Source organism: Rhopalosiphum padi, chromosome 4 (genome assembly GCF_020882245.1).
Source record: "Rhopalosiphum padi isolate XX-2018 chromosome 4, ASM2088224v1, whole genome shotgun sequence".
Taxonomy (NCBI): Eukaryota; Metazoa; Arthropoda; class Insecta; order Hemiptera; family Aphididae; genus Rhopalosiphum; species Rhopalosiphum padi.
In genome coordinates this window covers 12,302,924-12,317,437 of record NC_083600.1, presented here as the reverse complement: position 1 = coordinate 12,317,437, position 14,514 = coordinate 12,302,924, and the positions used below count along the sequence as shown (strand labels likewise).

General features: G+C 25.6%; 1 protein-coding gene across 1 annotated transcript in view; it reads left to right on the top strand.

The window, feature by feature from the left end:
* The first annotated feature begins 7,821 nt into the window (after positions 1 to 7,821).
* LOC132930075 (laminin subunit alpha) overlaps positions 7,822 to 14,514 on the top strand; it is a 28,538-nt gene continuing 21,845 nt past the window's right edge. Inside the window, exons 1-2 of the mRNA XM_060995740.1 lie at positions 7,822 to 8,237; positions 14,204 to 14,350. Coding sequence (XP_060851723.1) covers positions 8,004 to 8,237; positions 14,204 to 14,350 — 381 coding nt within the window. The 5' untranslated portion in view covers positions 7,822 to 8,003. The remainder of the gene's footprint in view (positions 8,238 to 14,203; positions 14,351 to 14,514) is intronic.

Sequence of the window (14,514 nt, the reverse complement as noted above, 5' to 3'; positions counted from 1 at the left end):
TAACAAAAATCGTTTGAAGATAAATCACCGTTGTACAATTGAATATTTGATTTTTTCAAAATTTGAACTACAATCATCCATTAAAAACGCTCAACATGTTTTTTTGAATTGTAAAAAGAAGTTATGAGAAAACTATTAAAATTACATTCATAATTAATTTCCAAACGTTAACTTTTCAAATTAAAAATTTTATGAATTTTAATTTTAACTTTAAAATAATTTTTATAAAGATCGTAAACATTTGACATGAAATTATTTTTAAAAAAAAGTTTAATTTTATAATTTTGATATTTTTTAAGAAAAACTTACGAGAAACATTTTATTAAATTTTCAATTATTTTACTTAAAAATAAAAATGTTATCATACATTAAACGAAAAATTAAAAATGTAACAAAGAATACCAATTTTTTCAAACAATTTTTTTTTTATAATATATTCAAAAAATTTTAAAGATTTACCTATTGTTAAAAGAATCATCCTGTATAATATACTTTTACGTTTTACCTTGATCATTACTTCATAAAATATATTTTATACATTTAGTTGAATTTCATTACACAAGTGTTTTTATTTAAAAAAAAATTGAATACTGAAATACAATATTGTGTAACCTACTTTACGTTTATATCATTTATGTATATGTCAACTTAAAAGATGTATAAAGCAAGCAACTTGTATAATTATTATTGCACTACTTTTTTTGCTCTAACTTTCAGAAATTTAATGGTATATAAAATATATCTCATAAAAATGCTTATTAGACATTAGTGTGTCCAATATTGTTTTTATATTAGAGAATAATTTATACCTAATACTATATAATAACTATTATTAAAACAAAACTAATAGTTATTCATTATTTTTGAGTTAAAAAATTTAATTATACGTGTAAATGCATTTAATTTTTCAGAATTGTATCATAAAAAATTATTTATAAGAAAATTTAAAAATAACACATTCACGTAACGCAAACGCTATAATATAAATACCTTCTATATAATATTCAAATTACGAACAAGTTTATCTATTGTGTTAAACTTCTAACATTAAATTCATTCGAGTTGCCGTCTTTTTTTATGGAATAATATGCAGGGTACCTATATATTTACCTATATTTTAAATTCACGTACGATGCACTATTACATCAAATAGTATTTGCAATAACCTATGCTGAATATCTAAACATTAAACAAACAAAATCCTCGTCATAAAAAACTGAAAAATATAACTGACATAACACTGTTTACTTATGGTTATACTAGTTCGTTAGTATGTTTATTTTAGTTTGATAAACATATTTTTAAATTAAATCACATCTTCAGAGTTCTTCAACTCTTTATAAAAAGTTAAATAGATACCAGATTGTTTCTCCGAATTGTTGTTTTAAATAATTTGTAATTTAAAATACATATATCAATATTATTTAGGTATCTAATATAAACCTACCTTATTTATATTTATGAATAAATTGTAAAACAAATATGTATAGAATGTACGTCAATCTATAATAATCATTTTGGTATATTTTTAGATTTTGATTGAAGCTATTAATGTATTGGTTTTACTATGACGCGTGTAGCGTGTGTGGTTTATTTTATGACGGTGTGAATCATTCATGGTAGACTAGTAGTTTAAAACTAGTCTAAATATTTTGAAAATTTCATTGTGTATAGAAAATTATAACTTATGAAATGTCAAAAAGGTTTCAAGTGCTTATGATATAAGTACAGTTTATGAGGAACATAGTTTTAAAATTGAATATGTGTAACTATAAAATAATTTTTAAATAGAAATTTTTTTGAAATTCTAACTTCAAACACTAGTAAATAAACTTGTAACCACTAAAAAATATGATTTTTTTTTATAGAAAAAAACGTGCAATGCAAATACTAGATAGATATATAAATAATTTAAATCTTCTCGTGTCAACACGAGTGCTAGAAGAATAATTTAAATAAAACTGATTCGAAAAAACGGATAAAAATAAACAATAAACGTAATATAATTTATAATAAAAAAAACCAACTATACTAGATATAGGTAAAATTAAATTATTTGATTTACCTATTTAATTTTTTTCATTAATTGCTATATATTCTCATGAAGTAACATACAAAAATAAACTAATAAATCAATTCTCATTGAATGTTGAAACATTAGTATTACACAATTATTTTTTTTGTAAGTTTATTTTTATTATTACCTATATAGTTGACATAGAAGGTATAACAAATTTAAAATAGCGGGCCGATCAAAACGCTACTTGTAGTATTTGACTCCATATAATCCGTCCTATTGGTTTGTGCTAGCTACTAATTCCATTGGATTTACACGTAGGTAACCTGTCCAAGACTTGAAAGCATCGCGATTTTAAAATTACTTAGGATGTCTTCACGATGCAATTTGCATCGATTATTTGAATTGAAACTATTCAACTTGTATATATGTGGTAACGTGTTACCATAATTTTGTAACCAACACACGCGTCTATTGAGAAAATTATTATTTATTACACATACAAAAAGACACGATATGATACCAGACACAATTTTCTTCTGTAGTTTGAAAACCTCTCTCACGCACCTTTTAAGTGAGAGCTGTTAGCTACCAAGATTTAGTACAATGGCTACATTTTCCATTAGCAATTATTATGTGATGGTAATAAGACATATCACATGATTTTACAATTAATGTAAATGACTAAGTCTTGTGATAATATTGGTGATTAAATAAGGTGAATATCAATATAAATCCTAACTACTACTATGATGCATTGATGCTAGTTTCCTTGATGATTTGATAACCTAGCCAATCGAGCTTCGGCGCTCTTATTATACACTTGCTCTACGGCGGCACCATACCACAAACATTAAACATGAATATGCAATAAAGTATAAACAAGTCTACTATAAGAATGAAAATCGTCTATAATATTATAAACAATCGAACACCGCGGTAAATCATCTCAAACGATATCAACAAATAAGTCACAATAATACAATATTATAAATACACTAAACTCAGTGAATATTTTAGATTGCTAAGTATTTAATAGGAATAAAAAAAATGTATTATTCAGAGTAACTGTGCGAGAACTTTTCTGATATGCTCATTAGTCACTATTAGATATTATGTTTTGAGTTTTCTTTAGTATATTAATTTATTAATAATTTTCAGTCATCTAAACAAATAAGTGTAGAAATTATATGATTTATAATAATTATCATGTGTGATATCCTACCGACAGAGACATATGTCGCCATGGAAACGCAACATCAGCAAACTATATTCGTGCTATCGTTACCGCTAGATGGCAGTATATATTACATAATATTCTAAAAATATAGGTTTATATACAATAATAATATTATATTCATAGTTGATTTATTATTTTATTGGTATTTTCATTTCCAACCATCTCGTCTCCTCCGACGTCAATATTTTGGCATTTCCTCTTAAGCCTGAAATAAGCCCTCTTAAGCGACCCATATTTTGAGCACAACGCAATTCATAACTTATTAATATTATAAATATTATTTTAATTTATTCCGAAATTGAAGTCGACCAGGTTAAATATAATATATTATGTAAAATTGTATATAATTTATGTATAGTGGGATCACTGACTCTAAACGCGCATAATTATTCCGTTAAAATATTATTATTTCGTAGAAACAAAATATCCTATTCAGTCCCACATGAATAATACCTAATTCTTTAATAGGAATACCATTCAATGTTGGATTCTTATATATTATATAGACCAATAAATGTGTCATATAAGTTTTACAATTTGTATGTTTTCTGTGTGGATGGCTAACAGGTATTTAATTACAAACACCAATCGGCTATCATATTTTAACTAAATGTGATTTGTTATGATAAAAATTACTAATTAATTGTGTTAGTTAATTTGTACCTATTTTGTAGCATTCCTGGTTACAATATAATATGTAACAATAATATTTAGTCTTTTTACATTTCTGATTTTTAAGATAAAATAAACCCGTTATGATCACATAATAATATTGTAGTAAAAATGTATATAACCAAACACCTATATATTTATTAAAGTACCTACCTATACCTATAAATATAATGCTCTTTTTTAAATAAAATATAGCTCAAAATCTAATAAAGTAATAACATATTATTATGGTGACATGATGTATTTATCACAGTAACCGTGGTAATAAAATAACCAATATTATATTATTATATCACTATGCTAATATAGAGGTACCTACACATTTAGTCAGTTTCAGTTTTCAGATTTCGATAACATTATTGGTGTGGTTGATAATATGAACTGTGATTATTATAAGCGGCATCCATTGTATTTATCCAATCACATTTTAGGTTTAAGGAGAGAAAACGTAATATCATTCTCCCTCGCCCTAAACGTGACTCTGTACAACATTAGCCCCAAACGATAAATTTTTATTGAGCCTACTCTACTAGCAATTTCAGTGTCGACAAAATGTTTCCTTCGCTATTTTTTTTTTATCGTCAATAAAATATAAAAATGTTATTTTTATGGTGGGTAGGTATACAATTTATAGTTTTGTATTGTATATAATATATAATATTAATTTCTCGTGTTTATAATTAGTTCGTTAAACATAAATATTCAATAAAATATACACGTGGGAGATATGTAATAAAATAAAGTTTTGCTTAATTAACATTAAATAATTATTAATTTAATAGTTTCTTTGAGTTTTTATCGTCAACAATGCATTGACAATAATTTATTGTATTAAAATAAAGTTTTATTAGATATTGCATTTTTAATTTATATATTTATTTGTACAAATTATTTTATTTTATAGTTAATAGCTATAATAATTAATATGTTGTAGGATAGTAAGTATCAAATACCTAAACTTAATTAATTTCAGTTTTGTAGTATTAAAAATGTATGTTCTGTAGGTATCCTTAAAATATAGGCTTATTCATTATTTAATTATTAAAATACAGAAAACTAAATGTATAGCTAATAAAGAAAATAAAGAAAAATGTCTTAAAATACAAAAAATAATTTTGGAAAACTAAACATATGATAATTATTATAGCAATGAAGTGTTAGCACAATTCGATTAAAAATCCAAAAAGTACTATATTGAATAAACATAGTACAAAATATAAATAATAAAATACAATAATATGATTCGTGCATATTACACGAATGTCGAATAGAAATAATTTTTTTTTTCTAATACCTAGTAATTTTATGATTTACATTGTCATCATTATATTATTATCTTCTTAATAAAAATGAAATGTACAAAAGTATATTAATGTTTTTTTTTAAATTTGAGTAGTATTTGGAAACATGAAAAATTTCAAAAGGTATAATGATTAATGAATGTCAAAATGCATAGTTAGATTATGTCGAAGTCATACACAAAAAAAAATAATAAAGGCATACAATTATAATATATTAAATTAGCCTTCTCGTTTCGTCTATAGTAATTAATTACAAATCATTAGTTTGATCTCTTGTATAAAACCACACACGACGCAACGGTCGCAACGTCTCGTTTTATTCTCGAATAGTTGATAACATATTTCCTGTATGTTTCTCGATAAGTTTCCTTCGATAATAAAACTTCAATGTGGTAAAACTCGTAATATTTAATTCCCAAACTTAAATTCTAAATTATTATTTTATGTTTAATATTGTTTAAAATTATGGAATTCAAAATAAAACACTCGTAAAAACAATAGATATAAAATATGATATAACATTAAACCAATGGTTGGGCATTATAATAAAAATCCAGTTAGGTTAAAGTTTAAACTTTGAAAAACATACTGTACAATTATTTATTTAATACAAAAAAATGTTAAATAGGCGGTAAATCAAATCATTTAAATGCCCTATATTTTTAAAATGTTAACCCCCACTTTACACATTTATAGAAATAAAATGTATGTATTTTACAATTATTTCTATAAAAGACAAGTTTTGTTTGTTGGTTTATTAACTATATATATATATATATATTGTATTTATTAAATAATGAATAAGATACCTATGTATCTATTTTTATTATTGAATTACTGACTTCACTAATCACTAATTGTTTGACATAGGAAATTTGTAGGTACATTTAATAATTTTGAATAATAATAACATAAATAACGTTCCAAAATATATTTCTTGATTACTTAGAGCTCTTGCGTTGTCTTGTTACCTACATTGATTTTTCTAAAATGCATTATAATTTATACCTAATTAATAGCTATAGGTACATAATTTTGTTAAAAATACGTAACATATTCCTACTCATTCATGAATATAATTTCTTGTGAAAAATCAAAACGATACATACTTAAATGTATTTATTAATATAGCGTACAATATAATAAATAATATAGTTCTACATTTTGTATATAGAAATGTTTAAATGGTATTAATATATTTAATTTTTAAACGATTGGAACTATTTTAATATAAATATTGTAAACTATAAAATATATATGTTATAATAATTCTTTATAAAAAAAATAATCTCATAAGATTAAACAGATTGAGAGTAACCCTTGTGATTGTGCATGTATATTTTGAGTATTTTTAGGCTTATATTTTTGGACGTAGTATAGAACATAATATAATACTGGGCTACTGCAGGATTCCAACACGTGACAACTGTTTTCAATAGACTCTCGGAACACCGTTCCGACATCTGGTTCTACAAATAATAATAATTCTTATAGAAGCCATATCTTGTTTGTTGAAGAAAAAAAGATTAAAATGCATTGCGAAAAAGGACAAATAAATGGAACGTTTGTGCTCGAGAACCAGTATTTTGCAAATTCATAGTAAATACTAAATAGTGTACAATAGTGCCCAGTTTACACTTTCTGCACTACACCAGCCTTGAATTATCGATCAACTGTAAACACTTGAATGAACCACAATAACTACCCTCATTCTATGGCTCGAAAAGTGAAAGGAGTAACGAACTGTAACAACAATTAATTCACGATATTTCACGATAATATTATTGAAATAATGTTGTAATTGAAATTGAATTGTTTGTTTGGTATTTTTATCCCCATTATAATTATATCAACAAAATAATATTGATTATACGTATCATATTGTGTATAATAGTATTCGTTATAAAATGTATTCCTTATATTTATTAAAATATCCTAGGCCGTTTGTAAAAATTAAAATATTATTTAAAAAACTATTATACAATTTTACTGTTCACTATGTAGTCAAAATAAGTTTTATTTTTCGGAAGATCATGTGGAGACCAAATGTTTGTAAATAATTTACAGAGGACGTATTTTAGGACAAGTGCTTCTCAAATAGTCTCATCTGGAGGGTGAACCCTACACTGAGTTGCTGAGCCAGTTTTTCCGCACATATGTTTTACATGATTAACTCTAACAGTCCAACCACGGGAATGTATACAATATTCATAAATATATATATATATATATATATATATATATGTATATAAATAGAGAGAGAAATATTTATCGATTTTCTTTTGTATATTGAACACCATAGTCGATAGCAAAAAGATATATCTAAAGTTTAGAAAACGGAAATGTGTTTCTATTTTGCATAAGTATAATATATTATATATATAATATTCATAACCTTTGTATTATAACATTACATAGAAGTATAACATATATATAAACTGTTACAAGATAAAGTGTGCCTGTAGAGGTGGCGTTGGGTGACGAAGTGGAGGATGACGAGGGTGGTGGGAGGAGGAGTGGCTGTCGGGTTTAGGGACCACTGGCCGTTGGCGGCGGTCATGCCATGACATGTGTTCCGATGATCGGGAGCACGCACGAGGGATGAGTACCGGATTATTATTATCATCACCGCACCGGTCGGTGCAGCATCACCGCGCGCAATATTTATAATAATACTATGCTATACAGCCGCAGTGCACGTCCGTTCACGCAACACGTTTAGCCGAGTTACGTTCGTCACGTACCGCAGTCCGTCGTCACGCACAGCTCGGCGATGCATGCGATCGCCGTCGGCGCTTTATGGGCCCTAGTGGCGCTGCAGCTGGCCCGCCCGGTTTGGCCGGAAGTGCTGACACCACCTTACTTCAACTTGGCCGAAGGCCGCCGGATCACCGCCACCGCGACTTGTGGCGAGGGTTTGCAGGGCCCCGAGCTCTACTGCAAGCTGGTCGGAGCCAACTCGGAGCGCAACGTCGACTACGAGGGCAATCTCGTCATACAGGGACAGGTGAGCGGAAGAGACGATGGAAATGAGAATGTGGCGAGGCGATAGCCGCGGCGGACGGGACAGAATGAGAATAAGACGTACCACGTCACCTGTTATTAGACGTACAATTTTCAGGATTTCGTTCGTCCGGAAACTGCCCCGTCGCCTATTCTTATGCCTATTTAGTGGCATACTCAAGTGTACATTTTGGGAGGGGAGTAAAATTTAGAAATTGGGTAATTTTAACTAACCGAAAAAATTAATAATGAAAAATTCTGGGAAAATGTCCACGTCTAAACATTATCGGATAGGGTGGATTATTTCACCATCTCATTCCTTTCCCATCAGTACACCACTTAATTATATATATATATATATATTATACTATACTTATATACTTACCTACGCAATATCATTCATGTAAATTGTACACTCAACTGTGTTTGTGACGCGATCGATATTCAAATTATGGTAGCCTATATAGACGCGAACGTGATATGGTTTATTGATTTTTTTCTGTAAGCTTATATAAAACAATTTTTTTCTTAAGAATTTGTAGATCATTTTTTCATACAACTCTATAGTCTACACCGCATATGAATTTCAAGTTGTATGTGCCTTAATTTTTTACCACGTTTTAAGTCAAATGTTGTTAAATACCATTCGGTTTCCTACTTATATTACGTATATTATATTATATCAGGATAAATAATATTATTTTTCAAACATTCATTCTGTGGATTTTAGGATCTTTATGGTTAGTACGGATTTAAAACAGTTTCTATAGAAATATCAAAACAAATATCGATCCCTAGTTCTGAAAAATTAGAAAATGTGTAATCGGTTTATCAAAATTAAAATGTTTTGCTTCGGTTAGATATAAGTAACTTAATGACGATTGTAACCTGCGATTCCATAGAAATTTATAAATACTTAAAAAATTAACTAATCAAAATTATAAAGCCAGTAACATAGGAAAATATCTTTACAGTACTTTCGAAATATCGGTGTCAGTATCTAAAATGTTTAAATAAGATCTTCGGTGAGTTCGGTTTTCAATATTTTCAAAGGGTTCCAGTTGTAAAATCCGTTCTTTTTTCCATGATTCCGGTGCACCAAACCATGGTTGTAGTTATTTTTTTATATCTAATGATAATCATGGACAAAATTGCAAATAAAATCTTTAAACTAATCATGGTATAATATAATGGTATAAAGTTTTTTAGATTCAATGGCATTTATGCGGTAGTTAGCAAATTCAGTTCTAAATTATCTATATAAAAATAGTTTAATCTCAAATAAATAAATATTTAAATTTTATTTTAGTCATTTCCTCAAATATATAGTCCAATTATAGTGTATATATATAAGTCCTTAATTATTAGTACAAACTACAAATGCTCTAATAAACTAATTTTTAAATAATATATAATCTGAATTGGAAATCTTACGATTATTAAAACAATTATTCATAAGAAAAATACGAGTCTTCAGCATTCTGCGTTAAAAGTAACTTAAACCCAAATCTAGTTAAAAACTTTGAACAGTCTGTTACTTCTCTGTTAATCCAATAAATTATTCACTCTTAAAATGTCAAGTTTTCCAAACTTCAGCAAATACATGTTATACATATTTTGGGTATTGTCCTGTAATGTCTATTTTAATGTTTTCAATTATCATAAATAATTTTATACTTGTGTAAATAAATTATTTACATGTTTAACGAATTTAAAATATTGCTGGCCTTATCTTTAAACTTTTAATTTCATAAAACCTGTAAAATCTTTAAAACTAAATAATAACTATGTTAAATTTAATTTTAAATCATTATTTCTAAAAGATGATATTGAGAAAAACATTCTTTAATTATTTAAAATTCTTGTCCAAGTTACATTCTAACACTGAAAAATATCATACTGCATACCTTAAAATTTCAAATGTTTATGCCATATTTTTCAAAACCTATAAATGAAGTTTTAACCTAAGGTTCATCATAATTTAGTGATTTACACAATATTTACTATAACTATTTAGTTACCTACTAAGTTAGTTTATAAAATTTGCTCAAGAACAATATTAAAACTTTATTGAAAATATATTTTAATATCGTTCAAAAAGTAGAGTTTTAATTATCAATAAATGTATAATTTTTATTCTAAAATATAGCGTGACTAAAAAAAAAATATTTTAAAACTATCTATAGTAATTTATTAATAGCATGGAATTATAGCCATAGAGTCATTAATTATCGTGCAACATAATTGTATAGTCTTTCTAATTTCGCCATGAATATAAGAACATTTTAATACCCTTTTTATTTAAACATGTGACTACCGACTAACCACCCTTGATGTATATAATATTATACGTTACAACCTGTGTTTAAAACCAATATTTACAAAAATAATTACCCTATAAAAAAATACTATTATATTCTTACAACCATAATTTCATCACAAAATTCAATAATAACGCATATAAATTAAATTGGTTTATAAAGAAGAGTAATTTTGAATAAGTTCTATGCAAATTATTAAATATTGATTATAATTTTGAAAACTCGGAATAAATATTATGAATTATATAAATAACAATTTCTATATTAAGTCTTATAATTATAAGGACAAATGCGCAATTTTACGCATTTCTTTTATATTGTAGAACAAATTCATGCCTAATGAAGTTTTGTTTAAACTTTGCTGGTGTAGTGGTGTATGCCATCTATTGTGGTAAACTTTTACTTTCATCTCATACAATTATTAACCACGCGAAAGTTAAACATTTTGCGGAGGGTCATGATGGGATAGCGAGTAGAAGGTAAACAATATTCCAATGCATTGTATTACAAATTAACGTAGTTCTACTATTTCAGACCTGATTCAATTAAAAAGGCTGCTTTCTGTATATATAGTTGATCAAACTCGATATGTTGCATTTACACCGGAAGAAGTACCTGAAACCGTGTAACCTGACTTAATAAAATTTAAATAATTTACAATTGAATATGTATTAAAATTCGAAAGGCAAAGGATTTTAACTAATAATTATATTCACAACTCAGAACAATAGAATGAGTATTATATTGCTTATTGTTACTGTCGCCAGTTATAGATTTCATACATATTACAACGGTAATACTAATGTCCAATATGGACGTCGTATTTTACATGTCATCACTCATCATAAGAGATGTTTTGACCTCAAAATTGTTGAATAAGCCTTTTTTATTTCAACACCTCTTTTGAAATTGTTCTGTATACATTTTTTAGTTATATAACAGTTCATTTTATACACGGTTTGTGCTCAACTTTTGCATGTTGGATGTTCATAATGTGTTGTATAAAAAAAAAAAAAAATACTAATTGGCATAGGTAATTAATTCTACACAAATAAAATATTTAGTCATTACGGTTAGGTTATGAATCTAACTGAACTTAATAAAGTAAGTGTATAAAATGATTAAAATCAAACAAAACATATTATATTTATACGTTAATTATATAGACATTTATTAAATTTGGTTTTATAAAATATTCTGCAGGAAAAAATAATAAAAGTATTATTATTATTAATTAATTAATTTAGAACAATAGTTTTTTGTGTGTTGTTATAATATATACTTAGTGATCGTACTTAAAAATCATTAGATTTTTAATATAAAATAAAAACATAATTTTTAATAATAAACAAAATACATTTTAATTTTTGATATACTCATTAAATTATTAGGTTTTAATGTTTTATAATTTATTCAAATACAATCGATATTAACTCAATCATGAAATACCTAAATTTAAAATTTTTTTTTTTTAATTTATATTCATGAAAATCATATATACATAGATTTATCCTTATAATTAATTATATTAATATACCAGAATAATTATTCATATTACAATATATATATATATATATATTTTAAATATTAATTTATTTCTGGTTTTATCTAGTCAAAAATAGATTACTTTTACCTAAATTGTATTACTGTTGACAAAATTAATTCAGTATGGTTATATTATTATACACTGTAAATGTTTATAAATTTATACTTAAATTTTGCCAAAAATTGAATGCATATTTGTACAAATATACTTAGGCTATATTAAGGAACCTATCTTCCTCAACAGCAGAATTGAGGATATTTGATTGTTTTTTATATACAATTTTATTTGTAATAATATTTATACGATGAAACATTTAATAGGATAATAGTACAAACATGAGACATTCCCGACACTAAACTTGATTTTTTCTTATTATATTATTTTTTTTTTGCGTTGATCATGGTCGATAAATATTTTACATTTTTAAATTAATTTCTGTTATGAATAAATAATTATATTAGCAAAAAGTCATAACACCACTTCTTTTGAAGTCTTCGCCAAGGGTTTTTTAGCAATGTTATCTAGAATGATCATTTGTTAGGGAATAAAATTAGTTTAAAGTCAACGACGAAAACACGTATAGAAGATGTGCGCTTTTTCATCAATAATTTTCAAAGCAAAATCATTAGAAAGTGATAAATTAATGATAAATGGTAGCCCAATAAATATTAGCTGAAGTGGAATTGTCTAGAAAATTTGAATTTTGTTTAAATTTGATGTTTTGCTACATCCCAGAACTAGCACTATAGCTGTAACTGCAAGTCTAATAGGCTTAAATATTTTTAAGGGGGCTCTTTGATTTAAAAACGGTATATGGTGTGTATTCTACGATAATCAGTAATTGAAATTAATATAAAAAATAGTTCACGTTCATTTTCTATTATGCAATATAGTTACAGTAATGGTATTAAATGTTGCTAAATATAAATGTTATTATTTCTGAACTGATGACGTTGATAGTCGATAAACATATATTTTACTCATTAAATATTGTCACTTAATCGTTAGTTGTAAAACATTTTAGGTATTTTATCCATTACTTTTGTTAACAATAATTGGTAAGTTTTGATATGTACCTATTGTATTTATTCCGTAGGACATTTATTAAAAGTGCTTATGAAAATTACTTTAAAAATTATAATTTTATTTAAAGGATATTGAATATTATATTAAATTGTTTAAAAATACATATGTCTACCTAGATGAAAATCAATTTACGTCATTAACACAACATCACTAATAAACATTATCTATGTAAAACATATTTAATAGAAAAATATATCTTAAAATTGTTTTAAAGGTATCAAACAAACAAACAATTTAGCTTATACCTATTGAAAAATAAATAAATTATCTAAATCAATTACCTAACTAAATATGTAAAGAGTTAAGAAAAAATATATTTGCATTATAGTTTTGCTTATTTATATATGTATCTATTATAAAGAAAGGTTAAGAATCATCAACTTCAGAATAAGGTTTAATTTTAATCAAACACATTTTCTGAAATTAAATATTTTAACACGTTGGATTTGCGTCTTGTGTCAAGCAAACGAATGCACCATAAATTATAAATACAAATTGTAATTTTCAATTTTAATGTTTGACACTAGTTATAAATTAGCAATTATATTTTAATATTAGTACTTTAGAGTTTCTGTGGAAATACTTAATAAATAAAACATAATTGTTTTTCTCTTAACATTTAGCCGCCTTTGTAAACGTATTATTTTATTTTCTAAATGCATTTGTAAAATATACATCTAGATTTTAAAACTATAGTTTATTTTTGTTACAGAAAAAATGAAAAATGTAAAATATATTTTACTAGTTAAACGAATTAATCTAATATGATACCTATGCTATATAAATGGTATCGTACTTAAAAAGGAAAAACAATAGATGAAATTTATAAAAATGTTATTTTAATTAAAAATATTTTTCTTTATTTATATTGTACCTATACTAATTCTTTAAGTTTTTATTAAACAAAATAATAAATAAAATAATGTTTGATCTTTTGATAAGGAACAATTTTTTTTTTTTAAGGTATAATAATTTATTTTATTTATGTGTACCTAATATAATACATTTATATTCTAGGTGTGCGATCATTGTGACGAGAGTCGTCCAGACAAATCTCATCCGCCAGAATATGCAGTTGATGGACAAGAAACATGGTGGCAGAGTCCACCTTTATCCAGAGGAATGAAATATAACGAGATTAATTTAACAATCGATTTAGGCCAGGTATGTTTATTTATAAGAGAACAAATAAATATTGATTTAATTTAATTTTAACTTATGCTTAGCGGCAACCTCATTTTAAGTTATACAATTTCATAAAATATGTATTATCAATTGATAAAAATTAAAAACACTATTTATCAAGTGACATACAATTTTATGTTAAA